This window comes from Carassius carassius, chromosome 12 (assembly GCF_963082965.1).
Source record: "Carassius carassius chromosome 12, fCarCar2.1, whole genome shotgun sequence".
Classification (NCBI taxonomy): Eukaryota; Metazoa; Chordata; class Actinopteri; order Cypriniformes; family Cyprinidae; genus Carassius; species Carassius carassius.
Window position 1 is genome coordinate 4684349 of NC_081766.1, and position 17694 is coordinate 4702042.

Consider the following 17694-nt stretch of genomic DNA (forward strand, 5'->3'; position numbering starts at 1 on the left):
ATGGACGGGAGTCTGTTTGTGCTTCTTCTGCTGTCAGGTTGGTGTGGTCATTTGTAATGGTTTTAATGTACATGTGAATGCATATGCTTTATAGAAACAAACATCAATATAAATACTTTCAGGTCTCTTGAAGACTACTTCTGGTCTTTCTCGTCAGTACTACTATATAAATGCCAGAATGTCATGGCCAGAGGCTCAGAGTTACTGTAGAGCGAAGCACACTGACCTGGCTTTTATAGACAGAATGAGTGATGCAAGCCAGCTGATAAATATAGTGGATGCTGGATACAGTGGATCAGTGTGGATAGGACTGAAGAGGGGGACACAGAAACGCTGGGGTTGGTCTCAGGGAGAAGAAACACTTGCACAGTACAGTGCCTGGGCTGCAGGAGAACCGAACAATCTAAACGAATGCGCTTTTCTTGCCTATGGAGTTTGGCATACTTACCAGTGCTCAAATCCGATTTACTTTGTGTGCTACAATGGTAAGTTACTATATTCAGTAACTCATATTCAGTTCAGCTGAGACAAAGAGTTGTGACCATATTCTTATTTTGCCTCTTTTGATAAAAGGCACTAGTTACATCTGGGTAGAGATGTGGAAGAACTGGGCGGAAGCTCAGAGCTACTGCAGAAAGCATTACACAGATCTGCCCACCATCCACAACTCTCAGGAACAGAATCAGCTCAAGAGTATTGTTTCATCATCAGCATGGGTTTGGATTGGTCTGTTCCGGGACTCTTGGGAATGGTCTGACAAATGGAGCAACTTCTTTAGACACTGGGCAGCGGGTCAACCATCCCAGAGTTCAGGATCTGGTGACTGTGTTGGCATGTCAACAACTGATTCTGGGAAATGGATTTGTTCAAGCTGTGATCTAGGGCGTCCTTTTATCTGCCATGGATGTGAGGACTTCTTTAAACAAAAGAGATGAGATGTTGTTTCTCCATTTTCTGTCTTTTGTGCATTTAACTATGAATGTGTTTATGTGCACATTATACTATGATACCAAACAAGTTTGTTTTACTGTAAAATGTAAACACTCATTGAAAAGCAAAAAAGCAAAAATATTTAATCATGATTGTATCACCATAAAAGTATTTATGATTCTTACATTCCTGTTTGTCATCTCAATTTGTTATAGGGCCCAAGTCTCCTTACCGCGCATACCTGTATATGAATGAAATTATGACCTGGCAAGATGCTCAGAGTTACTGTAGAGCGAGATTCTATGATCTGGCCACTTCTGACAACATGAATAATGTGAACAGGCTAGTAAATACAGTGGATCCTGGATACAGTGGTTCAGTATGGATAGGTCTCAGTGCTGGGACAGAATATCGCTGGGTCTGGTCTATGGGAGATGGTGCAATCTCCCAGTACAGTATGTGGTATACAGGAGAACCGAGTGGTGATGGGGAGTGTGTGAGGAGTTTTAATGGAAGCTGGTATGATGAGAGCTGCAGCACCGTTCTCCCATTTGTGTGTTTCAATGGTGAGTCCTCTTAGTTTGAGTTTGTTTTTCCACTTTAGCTGATTCTTTACTGAGGGCTGGTCCTTATCTTGTGTTTCTGAACAGACAGCACTGGTTTTATTATTAATAAGACTGCTATGACATGGAGAGATGCTCAGAGTTACTGCAGACAACAACACACTGATTTGGCGAGTATCAGCAGCCCAGAGCAGCAGAATCTGCTCAGTAATGAATCGTCACTCTGGATCGGTCTGTTTCTGGACTCTTGGCAGTGGTCTGATCAAACGAAACTCAGTTTTAGATACTGGGCAGCAGATCAATCTTTACGGAGTTTAGTGCCTACTAACTGTGCTGGCATGTCAAGAACCAATTCTGGGAGATGGTCTCAATACAGCTGTGATCTAAGGCAGCCTTTTATCTGCTATGGAGGTAAGTTTTGTTGGTCATTTTTTAAACAGAGATTAAAAACAACTGTGATTATATGATTTTATTAATTAATTTATTGTCTATGTTTTCTTTAACCCTGCATTTCTCTAGCTGACAAGTTAATTAGAAAACAGGTTGTACGGTTGAAATTGTCCTGTAATGGAAAATGCACATTGAATGATCCTTCACTACAAACTGCCTTTCTAAATGTGGTATGTATATCTATGTGTGTATACATATATATATGTATATGTGTGTGTGTAGCCTATAAGTAGGACATAGTTTTGTTTGATTCTTTCTTGCTGGTTTTCCAGATAAGTGACAAGTTGAAGAGCATGGGGCTGGAAAGTAACAAAATGAGCTGGAATCAGGGGGAAGATGAAGAGGTGTTTCATCTGGAGAGCAAACATACAGCCTATTAAAATAATCATTGTAATAGGCAGTAATCGTCAATGTACTTATTTTAACTTTTGAAACAGATTCAAAGAATATTATGTAAATCTTAAAGGGGTCATATGATGTTGCTGAAAAGAACAGTGTTGTGTGTATTTGGTTTATTGAAATGTGTTTATGCTGTTTAAGGTTTAAAAAACACATTAATTTCCATATAATATACATTATTGTTATATATATTAAATATAATATATATTATTGCACTGGCTAATTGAAAAGTGTCATTTTTTACAAAGTCCATCGTTCTAAAAAACAAGGTGTGCTCAGATTAGCCAGCTATCTAGTGCGTTGTGATTGGCCGAGAGCCTCAAGTGTGTGACAGAACTTTAACGGCCCTCACCATAATATGATGCGTGTACCGGTCAGAAAACTGGTGTGCTTTTACTCTTACATGTACTAATATTTTTTTTCATACAAATTATTTGTTTATTTCATAGCCATAAAGGTAGAACCATCATTGATTTGTTGTGCTGCCTTCATTGATATATGAAATTGAGAATCGCTGTTCTGCACTGCTCAGAACTCACGTGTGAATCATCAATGGCAAATCCTTTACATATGTAAACGTACTTACAGACTGTGAGTCATAACACCCAGCATTTTCGTCTTCTCTCCCAGGATCAGGAAACAGTCCTCCATAAAATGTGCTGCACACATCTGAATATTTGGGTTGAACTGTTCTGGAACAGTGTTGTAAATACAACTTAAGCCACTGATTTCTAGTTGTGTCCTCTTTTGGAAGACCAAACAATGTATTGTTGCTTTCACAACGAAACAGCTTCTCCACAACATGGTGCCAGAGGCAACAGCGAGAATCAAAGGTTATGCCTTCTTTCTTTGTGCGAACATTTGGGTGGCATTACGCAAATCTTCTTAGACATGTGGGGGTGTGTTTTAACAAGGCATTTTAGGAGGGCGTGGACGAGTCTTAACTTTTATAAAAAATATCTCTTTGGGTTTGAGACTTAAGTTTTTGCAATTTTACAGATCTTCTTTATGCACCAAGTGCTTGTAACACTACTAAGGAAGTGGAAAACTTGAAATCGCATCATGACCCCTTTAACTATATTGTTTGGAGGAACTTGGAAGTAGTAGTAGTAGTAGTAGTAGTAGTAGTATCCATTGTTTAAAAATAATAATGGATAAATGGTCATTGTTTAATATATTTATTACAATTGATTTTGAAGTTCTACATCAATAACTACATTTGTGACCCTGGACCTTCAAAACCAGTCTTGGTCACTGAGGTATATTTTTTAGCAATAGCCAAAAAATATTGTATGGTTCAAAATTATAAATTTTTCTTTTATGCCAAAAATCATTAGAACATTTAGTAAAGATCATGTTCCATGAAGATATTTTGTAAATTTCCTACTGTAAAAATTTTAAAACTTATTTTTTTTTATTGGTAATATGCATTGCTAAGAATTTATTTGGACAACTTCAAAGGCAATTTTCTATTTGGAATTTTTTGCACCCCTCAGAATCCAGATTTTCAAATAGTTGTATCTCGGACAAATATTGTCTGATTCTAATAAATACATCATACATCAATGTAAAGCTTATATATTCAGCTTTCAGATGATGTATAAATCTCAATTTTGGAAAACTGACACTTAAGACCAGGTCCAGGGTCACATTTTATTTACCATGATGATTTCTTTCTCATAATAAATTTGATGGACATTTCATTAGAATCATACTGTGTATGTTATTCCCAAAATAAAAATAAAAAGTCAAAGTCAAAGTCACCTTTATTTATATAGCGCTTTAAACAAAATACATTGCGTCAAAGCAACTGAACAACATTCATTAGGAAAACAGTGTCAATAATGCAAAAAGGATAGTTAAAGGCAGTTCATCATTGGATTCAGTTATGTCATCTCTGTTCAGTTAAATAGTGTCTGTGCATTTATTTGCAATCAAGTCAACGATATCGCTGTAGATGAAGTGTCCCCAACTAAGCAAGCCAGAGGCGACAGCGGCAAGGAACCGAAACTCCATCGGTAACAGAATGGAGAAAAAAACCTTGGGAGAAACCAGGCTCAGTTGGGGGGCCAGTTCTCCTCTGACCAGACGAAACCAGTAGTTCAATTCCAGGCTGCAGCAAAGTCAGATTGTGCAGAAGAATCATCTGTTTCCTGTGGTCTTGTCCTGGTGCTCCTCTGAGACAAGGTCTTTACAGAGGATCTGTATCTGGGGCTCTAGTTGTCCTGGTCATTATCAACTTTCATTATCAACATGGATATTAAAATCACCAACTATAAAAACTTTATCTGCAGCCAGAACTAACTCGGATGTAAAATCACCAAACTCTTTAATAAAGTCTGTATGGTGCCCTGGTGGCCTGTATACAGTAGCCAGTACAAACATAACAGGGGATTTATCATTAACATTTGTTTCTCTGGATAATGTTATATGAAGCACCATTACTTCAAACGATTTATACTTGTAGCCTGCCCTCTGAGAAATCCTGAAAACGTTGTTATAAATTGAAGCAACACCTCCACCTTTGCCTTTTAGACGTGGCTCATGTTTATAACAGAAATCTTGGGGGGTGGACTCATTCAAAATAATGTAATCATCAGGTTTTAGCCAGGTTTCTGTCAAACAGAGTACATCTATATTATGATCAGTGATCATATTATTTACAAAAAGTGTTTTCGTTTTCGTAGGGATCTGATATTCAATAAGCCAAGCTTTATCATTTGTTTATCCATATTGCTTCTGTTTTTTATTTGTTGAACCTCAATTAAATTGTTAATCTTAACTTGGTTTGGACGTTTTTTGTTTTTTCTAGTTCGGGGAACAGACACAGTCTCTATAGTGTGATAACTAGGTGAAAAAGTCTCTATGTGCTGAGAATTAACTGACCTCTGTGACGGGAGGCAGCTAGCAGACGGTCGGTTTAGCCAGTCTGTCTGCTTCCTGACCTGGGCCCCAGTTAGTCAAGTATAAACACTAAGACTATTTGCCATATTTCTAGAGAGAAGAGTGGTGCCACCCCAGGAGGGATGAAGACCATCTCTTTTAAACAGGTCAGGTCTGCCCGAAAAGCTCGTCCAATTGTCTATGAAACCTATGTTATTCTGTGGGCACCACTTAGACATCCAGCCATTGAGTGATGACAATCTGCTATGCATCTCATCACCACGGTAAGCAGGGAGGGGACCAGAGCATATTACAGTGTCTGACATCGTGCTTGCAAGTTCACACACCTCTTTAATGTTATTTTTAGTGATCTCCGACTGGCGAAGTCGAACATCATTAGCGCCGGCATGTGATCTTCTTTTGAAATGACTACTGTAATACAATAACTTACTTCCATTTACTTTTGCATGTACTAATATTTTTTTCATACAAATTATTAGTTTAGTTCATAACCATAAAGGTAGAACTCACTGGATATTTTCTCTTTTTCGGACCATTCTCGTGTAAACCCTTGAGATGGTTGTGCATGAAAATCCCAGTAGATCAGCAGTTTTTGATATTCTCAAAGCAGCCCATTCTGATGCTCGGTTTGAACTTAAAGTCATCTTCACCACATCTGGATGCCTAAAGACATTGAGTTGCTGCTATGTGATTGGCTGATAGCAATTTGTGTTACCAAGCAATTGAAAAGGTGTACCTAATAAAGTGGCTGTGGTGTGTACCCAGTTGGAAAAAAAACAGCATATGCTAGTTAGGTTTTGAAGCATGCCTGCTGGATGAGGTTAAACTGGTCATGTGCTGCTCCCAAACTGGTCCTGAGCAGGAGCTTGTTGCTTAGGACCAGCACACGACCAGCTCAAACCAGCAAACATGCTTCAAAACCTAACCAGCATATGCTGTTTGTGTGTGTGTGTGTGTGTGTGTGTGTGTGTGTGTGTGTGTGTGTGTTTTAAACAAATGCATTTGCTTTGAGAGAACATAACATGTCTGGTGCAGACTGAACCTCGTCTCAAAATGTTAATTAATTCTTAAGTGTAAATGTTAGCAGAAGTGTAATTTGGTGTGGGGGGAAATCTATGATCTTTTAATCTAGTAAAATATGTTAAATGGTGCAGAATACTTGGTAGCAGCCTTAACATATTTGCCAAAACATCTAATAAACAATTACGCTAGGGGCAGGGCATTTTTTAGACTGAATGGCTAAAGGTCTGGTCCACATTGCAGCTTATTCTGTTCTAGCCGAGAATCACCCACTTAGACTGTTTAGAGGCTTGTTAATGTGAAATGGATTGGAGAGACCAAGGAGTATTAAAATATGGGGTGAGTTACAACAACAGCTTAAAGGGATAGTTCACCTACAGTTGCTGGCCCTATTGACTTCCATGTTATGAAAAAAAAAAACCTATGCAAGTCAGGGGACCAACTACTGAAGGTGAACAGTACCTTTAACCAATAAGAAATGTGAAACAGGCGTGAAATCACTCTTATTCTTTCCACTCCCCTCCTCTGTTGTCAGTAGAAGCAGAAAGTCTCAGAGTAAAAACATAAAGGATTTACAGGAGAAAAGCTGGTTTTAGGTAAGAAATTTAAATATCACATCTTACCATAATTTGATTTGTGTTTATGTTAGTGGCAGACCTAGAATAATCTTCAATTTATTTCAAATTTTATATCATATTAATTAAGAATAAAATATTGTTTGTAATTTTTAGGTTTAGCATTTTAAATTAAAAGTGAGGGTTAAATATGTGTTAGGCATGATAATTATATTGAACAATAAATTTCTCCATATTTTCTATTAGTGGAGTCACAGCAACTGCAGCCATTACTTGATAGTATTTTAGTGTATTAATATAAAAGTTTTTTTGATTGTACCCAGTATTTTGACCAACATGGAACATGAAATATTTAGCTGCACTTAAGATGATCAAGTATTTTAAGTCATTTTTGTAGTGTCTGTTTTATTAATGTGAGTCAAAATATCGTTGAGATGAGCCTGTTGTTACAGGTGTTGATGTGATACAATATGCAAATGCATCTTAAGAATGAGCTATTTGAATATCAAAGCTACTCATGTCTTTCATGTAAATCAACACAAAATCAGCCTGTGCAGCGTTTAATGCTGCAAAATCTGACTTTTGCTTTCAGTGAATTTGACATGTTTTTGATAGAGAAAGTAAACTGCTCGCTGTAGTATGATTAAATAGCCTTTTTCCACACATGCTCGCGTCACAAACTCAGTGCATTTACTAGTTGGCATATCAACACTATAGTGAAGAGGGTGAAAAGCATAAAATGAGAAAATCCTCGGAAGATATTACTAAACATTGCTACTCCACATCGTTAGTGATGTAATTCACATAAATTACTTTAATTAATTCTGTTTACGGCTTAATGAGAAACACGCGGAAAATGTACCGTAGGGAGAACCTGAAAATGTTCAGTAATTATAATTTTAATACATTTACATTATTCTTATACTGCTGCTGTGTTCAGCACCATTTTATGCCAGTTTCCGCTAATGAATAAAAAAATAAAATAATTTTCAATATTCTTAGAAATAAAGTGAGAATTGCGAGACAAAAACTCAGTTCTATTTTTTCTTGTGTGATATAAACTCACAATTGTGAGTTTTAAAGTCCAGCTCTCAGAATAGCAAGTTTATGTCTCAAAATGTTTGCCTAAACAGGAACTAAAGGCTAAAATTAAGGCTACTTGCCTACACGCAGCCATTGCATGTTTGCAGTGTAAGCTTTAAAGTCATTCATCACACTACTCAAAAATTGTGATACAGAACATTGGAAATGTGTTTGATTATCTCTCAGAATACAAAAGTGAGGATCTGTGTGAGCAGTCATGGACGGGAGTCTGTTTGTGCTGCTTCTGCTGTCAGGTTGGTGTGGTCATTTGTAATCTGCATTTATGATGATGTGTTCACATATAGATGGTTTAACATGTTGATTTTAACAGGGCTCTTCTGTTCTGCTCTTTCTCGTCAGTATCATTATATAAATGTGAGAATGTCGTGGCCAGAGGCTCAGAGTTACTGCAGAGAGAGATTCACTGATCTAGCTACTGTAGACAGCATGAATGATGTGAACAGGCTGGTAAATATAGTGGATGCTGGATACAGTGGATCAGTGTGGATTGGACTGAAGAGGGGGACACAGAAACGCTGGGGTTGGTCTAATGGAGAAAACACAATTTCTCAGTACTATAACTGGGCTTCAGGACAGCCAAATGGGGATGGAGATTGTGTAGCTACATTTAACGGTGTTTGGCATGATATGTCATGTGACTATAAGCGATATTTTGTGTGCTATGGTGAGTTCCCTGTTCTTTTAGATTTATAATTGTGCCGTTTAACTAAAAAATAAGAGCTGAGAGTAGATGCCTTCTTTGTGTCCCTCAACAGAAAACGATTCATACTTTATGGTATCAAATGCTAAAATCTGGACAGACGCTCGGAGCTACTGCAGACAGCATTACACAGACCTGCCCACCATCCACAACTCTAAGGAAAATAACCAGATAAATAAGATTATTTTATCTGGATGGTACATCTGGATTGGTCTGTTCCTGGACTCTTGGGAATGGTCTGATCAGTGGGATCTGAGATTCAAACACTGGGCAGCAAACCAGCCATCCATGAGTTTTGATAACTGTGTTGGCATGTCAACAACCGATTCTGGGAAATGGTTTCAGCAGAGCTGTGATCTACAGCAGCCTTTTGTCTGCTATGGAGGTGACTTTCCCCCAGTTAACAGAATTAAATGATTCAAACAATAGGTTTGAAGATCACAGATATTACAAACATTTAAAATATGTTTTCCTTCATTTTGAGCATGATTTCATGTATTTCTCTAGATGACAAGAGAAAACAAATTGTGAGACTGAAAGTGACCTGTGATGGAAAATGCATGTTGAATGATCCTTCACTACAGACGGCTATTCTGAATGAGGTTTGTATCTGTCTTAAACAGTATTTAGTATCAAATTCTGGTGCAACAACACAGTTTGCCAAGTTTATGCACATCATTGAAACGGCTGAAGAAGAATGTATTAAATTACCTTAAACCCAACAAGCACCAATCATTTCATCATTGTCATCATTATTATTACTGGTTTTGTTGTTATTTGGAGCTAAAGATGATATGTACAGTATGTGACATGATTTGTCAGATTTGATTTGATTCTTTCTTGCTGGTCTTCCAGATAAGTGAAAAGCTGAAGAACATGAGGTTGGAAAGTGAGAGCAAAATAAGCTGGAGAAAGGGGGAAGGTGGAGAGGTGTTTTATCAGGAAAATAACCATATGGTGAATTTAGATAATAAATGTAAAAGGCATCTGTGACATATTTTTAAAACTTAAACACAGTTGTAAAAAAAACGAATGTTGTTTTACCAACTGGAAAATAGTAGTATTAGTAGTACAATACAATATTAATGATAAAATGCAATATTAATGAATCTGTAACTTTAGATATAAATATTTGCAATCTTAAAAGATTATAGCTAGGCTATTTTTCTACCAATTTAATTCAATTATTTTCCTTTAATTCCATTGACTAAATTTTCTTTTTAATACTGTAGTTTAAATTCACTGTGATTTTTTTAACAGTAATTCTGTTCTAGTACATGCATAGAAGGTTTTGAGATGTACTCTATGCATATTGTCAGACTTTGATCTGTGTTTGTTTTTCTTTCTGTGACCCAGCTTCTGTCCCCCACATTGTGTTAATTTGCCCCAGGTGTTTCCTATGTTGTTTCATTAGTCCCATATGTTCCTCGTCCTCTTCATGTCCTGTATATATAGTGTTCCAGTTTTGAGTGCCTGTGTCTTCTGTGAGTTTCTTTGTTTTCCATGTCTTTAAATTAAAATTCAATGTTGAAGAAATTTCCAGTTTCTCCTTGCTCCTCACCCCCTCTAATGTGACAGAACAACAGACCGAAACAGTAACGTTGTTTAAAGAGTTTTGGTTTTCCGCTCTAGTGTTGGCTCAGGCCCCAGAATTTGCTCCAGTGTTGGCCCAGACAATGTCAGGGTCAAAGCAAAAACCACTGATATATAATATAGAACTGGATTGCTCATGAATTCATGAAAGTGAAGCCATCGCGCCACCATATTGGTAATCCCTAGTGTGTGAAAACGTTCTATTGAATTAATAGAAAATTGTATGATTTTAATGAGAAAACAGTTTTTAAATCTGAAGTATCTCTGTAGATTATTACAATGCAAACACCCTAGGCATGTAAAGAGTCATTTTTTAATGTTGGGAATTTCCCCTACTTATTAAAAATCTACATTCATTAGAACATCATGAACATGATAAACATCAGGCGGACACAACCTCAACATTTTTATAACAAACAACAAAATGCTCATTCTGAAATCTGCAGAAAGATTTATTCTTTGTATACCTTTATTTGCCTTGTACAGTTATTCATTGTTTATATAATTTAGTTATAGTGTTTTTATTTGTAAAGTAGCTAACAATGATTTCATTAAAATCATGAATTTTGAAGCATGTAATGATTTAAACGACGGTTAAATTAATTATTAATATAGTAAACAACTTGGAAATGCTAGTGAATGATCACCAGATATGCTAGTAAACATATTTGTGTGATCTTGGACAGTCTGAAATAGAAATTGTTCAATCAGGAAATTAAAAATAAACACATCATCATTTATTCAGAGAAATAACTGACTATATACAGTACGGATTTAAAGACATAAAGCTTTATTTCTAAGATAGTAAGTAAAGCTTTTCATTTCATTATAGAGCAAGAATTGTTCATTGTAATATATTTAAATCCATTTCTGATACTAATACATTTATGTTTAATAATTCCTGAATAATTATGTTCATAAAGAAATACTCTATATTTTGTGTTGGATCGTTACCTGTGTCGTCCACCTAGATGGTTTAAATATATTGCCTATCCTGCCCCAAAAGAACGTAAACAATGCAAATAACACCTGAAGTAAAAATTAATTTACATACACATAACATAACAACTAATCCCGTTTGATTGATCTGCTTCAAATCGGGTGATTTTAGGTCAGCGGTTTGAATGTGATTCAACGGTGCTCTCTGCCTGTAGGGATATTCAGCATTGCATTAGTTCAGTCAGGCCACTTTAGTCACAACCAACAGTCAGCTGTTCCTGACTTGTGCCAATCCAGTCTTGACACCTATCACATGCGGTCTATTTAAATTCCCATTCTTCAGCGTCTCTTCCATCCAGGGGCGTAGTTTATGGGGGGGGGGGGGGGGTAACCCCCCCAATATTCAAATCCATCAGTTACAACCCCCCCAATATTTCAACATGAAAATCACAGTAGATCAGATGAAAAATATAATATGAAAAAATAGAATTCATTTATTTTGTAAAAATACTTTTGTTCCTAATCAAATATGAGTATGTCATAATAAATCAGACAAAAAATACTCCCCCTCCATTGAACCGATTGGTAACGCCCAACCAATGAGTTGCACTTTCACCAAAACAAGCGAGTACAGTTTGAATGGGAGAGCACACGGTTAATGTTAACGCCAAAAATGAAGAGAAGCGTTGCACAGCGGACTATATTTAACTGCTGGTCAGAGAGGGGTGCAAAGAAAAATACAAAAATAAAGCATGTACTGAGAATGAGGTATGAGAATATTGTGTAATAGTTAGTACACACCTCATATATTTTAGCTAGCTAATCCATTGCAATGTATTTAGCTATAACTATCAGTATAACAAGTTACCAAAGCAGCTGTCTGTTTTGCTAGTATATTTTTCAATAGTGTCTGTAATTATCAACGACAAAAGTATTCACATCGGTGTTTGTTTTCTTACTAAATTAATCTGACTTTTGAACGAATTGGATGAAATAACGATTTAAGTGGCTAACTCATTAAAACAGTGAAACACTGCCGCCTACTGGCGGTTTCAATACTTAATTTCTTTCTTTTGATAATCTCTACTATGTTAGAATTTTATGAATGATGATTATACACAAATTTCATAACGTTATGAGGTGTATAATCTCTTAACATTTTTTTATAACAGATTCGAGGTAAATATAGCTGCAGGGTAGAAAAGTCAGCAGAGGGAGTGGAGGAGCAGGTGATCATGTAAAGAAGATGCCATTCAATCAATAATATAAAATAGGAAACAGTATAGAAAGTTCACTTTCTACATGAACTAGTTCAAAGTTCAATTCACAAATTTTAAAATGAACTAGTTCAGTTCATAGTTCAAACTACAAAATTTTGAACTAAAGTTCACAGTTCCAAAAATGAACTAGTTCATAGTTCGTTTTTTCCATACGTTGCTGCGAGCTATTATTTTTCAAAATTATTGCCACAGCCCATATAGAATCACAGACAGCAATTATTTTAGCAGTTTTAATGAAGCTATGCGTCAGATTTCATCTTCATATCCAATTTTGAATCCTTATCCAACCAGGGTTTACATTAGCATTGAGGGGACAGCATCTCCCCATTGTTGCTTTAATGCTTTGTCTCCCATTCTCACCGACCTTGTCATAAACATCATAAAATTCTTTTAAATGATCATACGCCTTCTTGCTACATGCTGCTGTCATTTGGGGTGGTGTTAGCGCAGTGGATAAGACGCATGCCTGTGGTGTGGGAGACCCGGGTTCGAATCCACTGTGAACCGCCAGTGTGTCCCTGAGCAAGACACTTAACCCCTAGTTGCTCCAGAGGCGTGCGACCTCTGACATATATAGCAATTGTAAGTCGCTTTGGATAAAAGCGTCAGCTAAATGAATAAAAATGTAAAAAATGTAAAAATTTGCTGTTTTTTTTTGATGACGCGTCACGCATGCGGCGGACGGCGGTGCGACACTGGTGGCTGGTGTTGCCAGATTGGGTGTTTTTCCGCTACATATTAAGACCCGTTTACGGTGTGTTTTAGCCGGGTTTTCGCCTGGAAGGCTCTATAGAAATCTGGCACCCTATTGAACGAAGTTAACCTGAGAGAGCGTGCCGTTCACAGACACCAGAATGAACGAGTTCACAGTTACGTTCAATGAATGCATTCAGGCACAACACTGATAAGAATACACATAAAAAAAATTTTTTTTGAAAAGAAATAACGGGCAGCATACAACGTTCAACCCCCCCAATGTTCAAAGCAAATCTACGCCCTTGCTTCCATCGCATCGCTGCTTGCATTTAACTCCCTCCTCCAACCCCAACTCCACCAACTGAACCTTTAATCCGATCTAACTTTGTTCTTTCTTTACAGTGTCTTCATTGGAAGCACAATTATATTGCATATATTTTTTCTTATCCTCTTAAGTACTTCCAGTACAACTCAGGAGTCAATGAAATCGGTTGGCCTTGTTTATTCTTCGAAATCAATAAGGTTTGACTTTTTTTTTTTCAAATCTTCTTACAATATAATCCACTTGCTTCACAACTTATTTGTTGGCTTTTGATCAACCAGATTACAGATGGATTATTTTCCATTATTTTATAATTACAAATAACAAAAAAGACTTTACATAAACTTATGATTCCATGTTAAGAAATAAAAGTTTGTTTCAAAATGAGCTTTATGCCAGTTTCGACCAGTGTGATGTGCCATCAAAAAAGAAAATAAGCTATTTGAATATGAAAATTACTCATGTCGTGTCAAAATCTAAGCAAATGATCTCATTCTGCTACATCTACGTTTGAGCAAAAGTATTTTCTTTCTAGGTAATGCAGTCATGTTCTTTAAGTTTAATTGTTAACAGAATTGTGTTGGTCTGTTCAGGTGGGTCAAATTCTGTGTCACACGTTTCTGTAATGGTTCACTTTCTGTTCCAGACTTTTATGAAGGAATCTGTAAAAATAAACGTGTCTTGTTTTAATGTATGACAGCTAGAAACATCTAGTAAACATATAGGCAAGGGGCGAGGGGTTCTTTAGACTAAACGGTTAAAGTTCTGGTCCACATTGCAGCTTATTCTGTTGTAGCCAAGAACTGAGATGAACATGTAAAGTGACCAATGATATTTTGTTTTGTTTTACTTGCCGTTTTGGGGCAGGGTTACCTGAAATAACAAGAGACAGTTGCAAAGTAGATGTATATAACCTAGATGACAGCAGCAGCTGAAAATCTCTCTGTAAAAATATAAAGGATTTACAAAGAAAAAAATCAGAGGTAAGGAATTAGAGTTTCATGTCTGACCATAATTTAAACTAAATGAATGTGAATGGATATTAAATGACAGATCTGGTAGCATCTGAATCAGCATGATGTCTTCTCTAATTGATTCAAGTTTTTGGAATAATTAAGATTTTATGTTTTTCAAAATAAATCTCTAATGCTTATGAAGACTGCATTTATTCAATACAAAATACAATAAAAACAGTACTATTGTGAAATATTAGTGCAATTTAAAATAATTGTTTTCCTTTTTTAAATGCATTTTAAAATCAGTCATTACTCCAGTCTTCAGTGTTACATAAACCTTCATAAAATCATTTTAATATGCTACTCAGTTATTAGCTGTAATGTTTAAAATTGTGAATTAAAATATTTAAAAAGAAGGGTGGGGTGGGATGTTGAAGTAAATTTGATCTCCAGAGTACATTCATACATAAGATTAAAAATGTTCACGTTTCCTCTTTATGTTAAAGACTTAAAACAAACCACATTTCAACACTTATTGGTCTCCCCTAAACAACAATGCAGTTATTAATAATGTAATAATAGTATTAATTATAATGATAACAATTTCTTGCTCTTAATGGTGCCAAGGAATTGACTGACATGGAGAATGAAATGATTGTTAGAACTGTTATTTTGTATGTTGGTATTTTGTCTTCGAAGTGTCAAGACAGCTTCAAGACAACATTTAATTTTTTTAAATGTTTTACTTTTTTTAATGTTTTGTCCATTGATGAGATGAGACATGCAGACATGAAAATGAGCTATTTAAATAGGAAAATTATTCATATCTTATTATTCATATCTTCTAATTGCAAAAGTCAGCGTGAGTGTGTGTTTGTTACACTGGCGTAAAGCCAAATTGTAGTGCAAACTGAACCTTATCTCATTCTGAAGTTTAAATGTTAATAAAAGTATAATTTTGGGTGTTCTGGTGGGTCAGACTCAGAGTGTCATGATCATTAGCTGGAGGGCCCATGAACTTCAGTAGAGGGCACTCCACTCAGGATCATTCCACCCATCAACCACCAGATGTCACCATATCATCACTTGGACACTAGCACCTCTCATCTGTTGCCCCACACCCAAACTACATCTCCCATGAGTCACTGCATCACTATCACTTTGCCACACCTGCACCTTATTCATCAGCTAATCTCCTTGTCACACCTGCACCTCATTTAAACACACTTATAAGCAGCACTCACAAACAGCCACATTGCGAAGTCTTGTTTAGCCTGTTTGACATTTCCGAGCGGTCTTCCTTGTGTTTGTTCCTTCCGTACCGGACCTTTGGATTGTTTTACAGACTCTGATTCTCTGCTGCCTGCACCGACATTCTGCTCGTTTCTGTCATTGATTCTGGTTATCCCTGACATACCTGATGCCGTTACTGATTATTGCCTGTCTGACCATTCTTAATAAAAGTTCTGCATATGGATCCGATATCTCTGACTCATCGTTACACAGTTTCCAACAGCACATTATGTGCAGGTCTAGGTAGATTACGCTCATTGTTATCTTTAAAAGACTGTATGGCCAGTTTTAGACCATGAATATTTTTTAAATAATACCTTCAGAAAATATAATGTAACTGGAACAATAATTAAAAATGGAAAATTTACAATAAATAAAATCATGAAATTTTTTAAAGTTTACCATATTAAGGGTGCATTTCATGATATGAGGTGTGTGAAGTCACAAAACATTTTCAGTATACCATATGTATTAACTTCCTGCAGAACATATGTTTGATCATCTTTTATTAGAATCCAGCAGAGAGGATCTGTAAGAGCAGTCATGGACAGGAGTCTGTTTGTGCTGCTTCTGCTGTCAGGTTGGTGTGGTCATTTATAATCTGTATTTATGATGATGTGTTCACATATTAATGGTTTAACATTTTGATTTGAACAGGGATCTTCTGGATCAGTTCCGCTCTTTCTCGTCCATATTACTATGTAAATGTGAAAATGTCGTGGCCAGAGGCTCAGAGTTACTGCAGATCGAAGTACACTGATCTGGCTACTGTAGACAGCATGAATGATGTGAACAGGCTGGTAAATATAGTGGATGCTGGATACAGTGGATCAGTGTGGATTGGACTGAAGAGGGGGACACAGAAACGCTGGGGTTGGTCTAATGGAGAAAACACAACTTCTCAGTACTATAACTGGGCTTCAGGACAGCCAAATGTCAATGAAGATTGTGTCATTACTTATGGCGGGGCTTGGCATGATACGCTTTGTAGCTATTCATATTATTTTACATGCTATACAGGTGAGTTTTTGTAAAAAGCTGAATGTGGAGTTTACCTGCAAATAAAGAGCTTCAAACTGTTTATTTTTTTTCTCAAAAGGAAATACTTCATATCTAATAAAAATTAACAAAAACTGGACTGATGCTCAAAGCTACTGCAGACAGTATTACACAGACCTTCCCACCATCCACAACTCTTTAGAAAATGACTACATATCTAATATGCTTTATTCTGGATGGCACGTCTGGATTGGTTTGTTCCTGGACTCTTGGGAATGGTCTGATAAATGGATCCTCTTCTTCAGACACTGGGCAGGAGGTCAACCATCCATGAGTTCAGGATCTGATGACTGTGTTGGCATGTCAAGAACCAATTCTGGCAGATGGGCTCAATACAGCTGTGATCTACAGAGTCCTTTTATCTGCCATGGAAGTGAGCATCTAACAAATTATCATATTAGACAGAATGCCTTATTATTTCTCCAGTGTTCTGTCCTGCCATTTAGTTTCTGCATCACTGTATTCATAACAGTGATAGTGATTTCCAGCACAACAATATACTGAAAAGACTAAAAAATTAGCTTGGAGAAAGTGAGCAAAGAACGCTCCCTTTATAATCATTACTTCTAAACAATCTGATCTCGTGAGAAAAGCAACTATTTTCTGAGTTGGTGATTTTGTATGAATCCTTACCAATTTATTACACAGCAGAATATGAAAAGTATGAAGGAATATTGTAAATGAAAGCATGAATACAAAGTCACTGCTAGTATGCAAAAAAGTAAATGGGCTTGATAGTGACTTTGATCAGACTATAATCATGACTATATCTCTAAGATATTTATGCCTTCTATGAGCTTTACAATCTTTTCATTTTCTTCCTAAAGTGCCCAGGCCTTCAATACCAATTTACCAGTTTATGAACCTAAGTATGACATGGCTTGATGCTCTGAGTTACTGCAGAGCGAGAT

At 36.5% G+C, this 17694-nt stretch overlaps 2 protein-coding genes across 2 annotated transcripts; both read left to right on the top strand.

Annotated features, from left to right (window-relative positions):
- LOC132154539 (macrophage mannose receptor 1-like) lies at positions 1-2406 on the top strand. Its single transcript, XM_059563133.1, has 7 exons — positions 1-37; positions 123-485; positions 574-906; positions 1146-1496; positions 1581-1904; positions 2013-2113; positions 2216-2406. The coding sequence occupies exons 1-7, from the start codon at positions 1-3 to the stop codon at positions 2321-2323; spliced, it is 1617 nt and encodes a 538-aa protein (XP_059419116.1). The 3' UTR covers positions 2324-2406.
- Positions 2407-8141: 5735 nt separating this feature from the next.
- LOC132155373 (macrophage mannose receptor 1-like) lies at positions 8142-17668 on the top strand. Its single transcript, XM_059564244.1, has 5 exons — positions 8142-8178; positions 8256-8609; positions 8701-9053; positions 16423-16628; positions 17611-17668. Exons 1-5 carry the CDS (start codon positions 8142-8144, stop codon positions 17666-17668), a joined length of 1008 nt encoding a protein of 335 aa, XP_059420227.1.
- Positions 17669-17694: the final 26 nt, after the last annotated feature.

What these genes read in the sequence shown, in the direction of transcription:
- LOC132155373 (XM_059564244.1), top strand. Translation starts at nt 8,142, where the DNA reads ATGGACGGGAGTCTGTTTGTGCTGCTTCTGCTGTCAG. An exon ending in ACTTTCCCCCAGTTAACAGA is followed by an intron (nt 9,054 to 16,422) that starts ATTAAATGATTC and finishes CGTCCATATTAC; the next exon opens with TATGTAAATGTGAAAATGTC. An exon ending in GGAGAAAACACAACTTCTCA is followed by an intron (nt 16,629 to 17,610) that starts GTACTATAACTG and finishes TTCTTCCTAAAG; the next exon opens with TGCCCAGGCCTTCAATACCA.
- LOC132154539 (XM_059563133.1), top strand. Translation starts at nt 1, where the DNA reads ATGGACGGGAGTCTGTTTGTGCTTCTTCTGCTGTCAG. An exon ending in TTACTTTGTGTGCTACAATG is followed by an intron (nt 486 to 573) that starts GTAAGTTACTAT and finishes TTTTGATAAAAG; the next exon opens with GCACTAGTTACATCTGGGTA. An exon ending in GCCTTTTATCTGCTATGGAG is followed by an intron (nt 1,905 to 2,012) that starts GTAAGTTTTGTT and finishes GCATTTCTCTAG; the next exon opens with CTGACAAGTTAATTAGAAAA.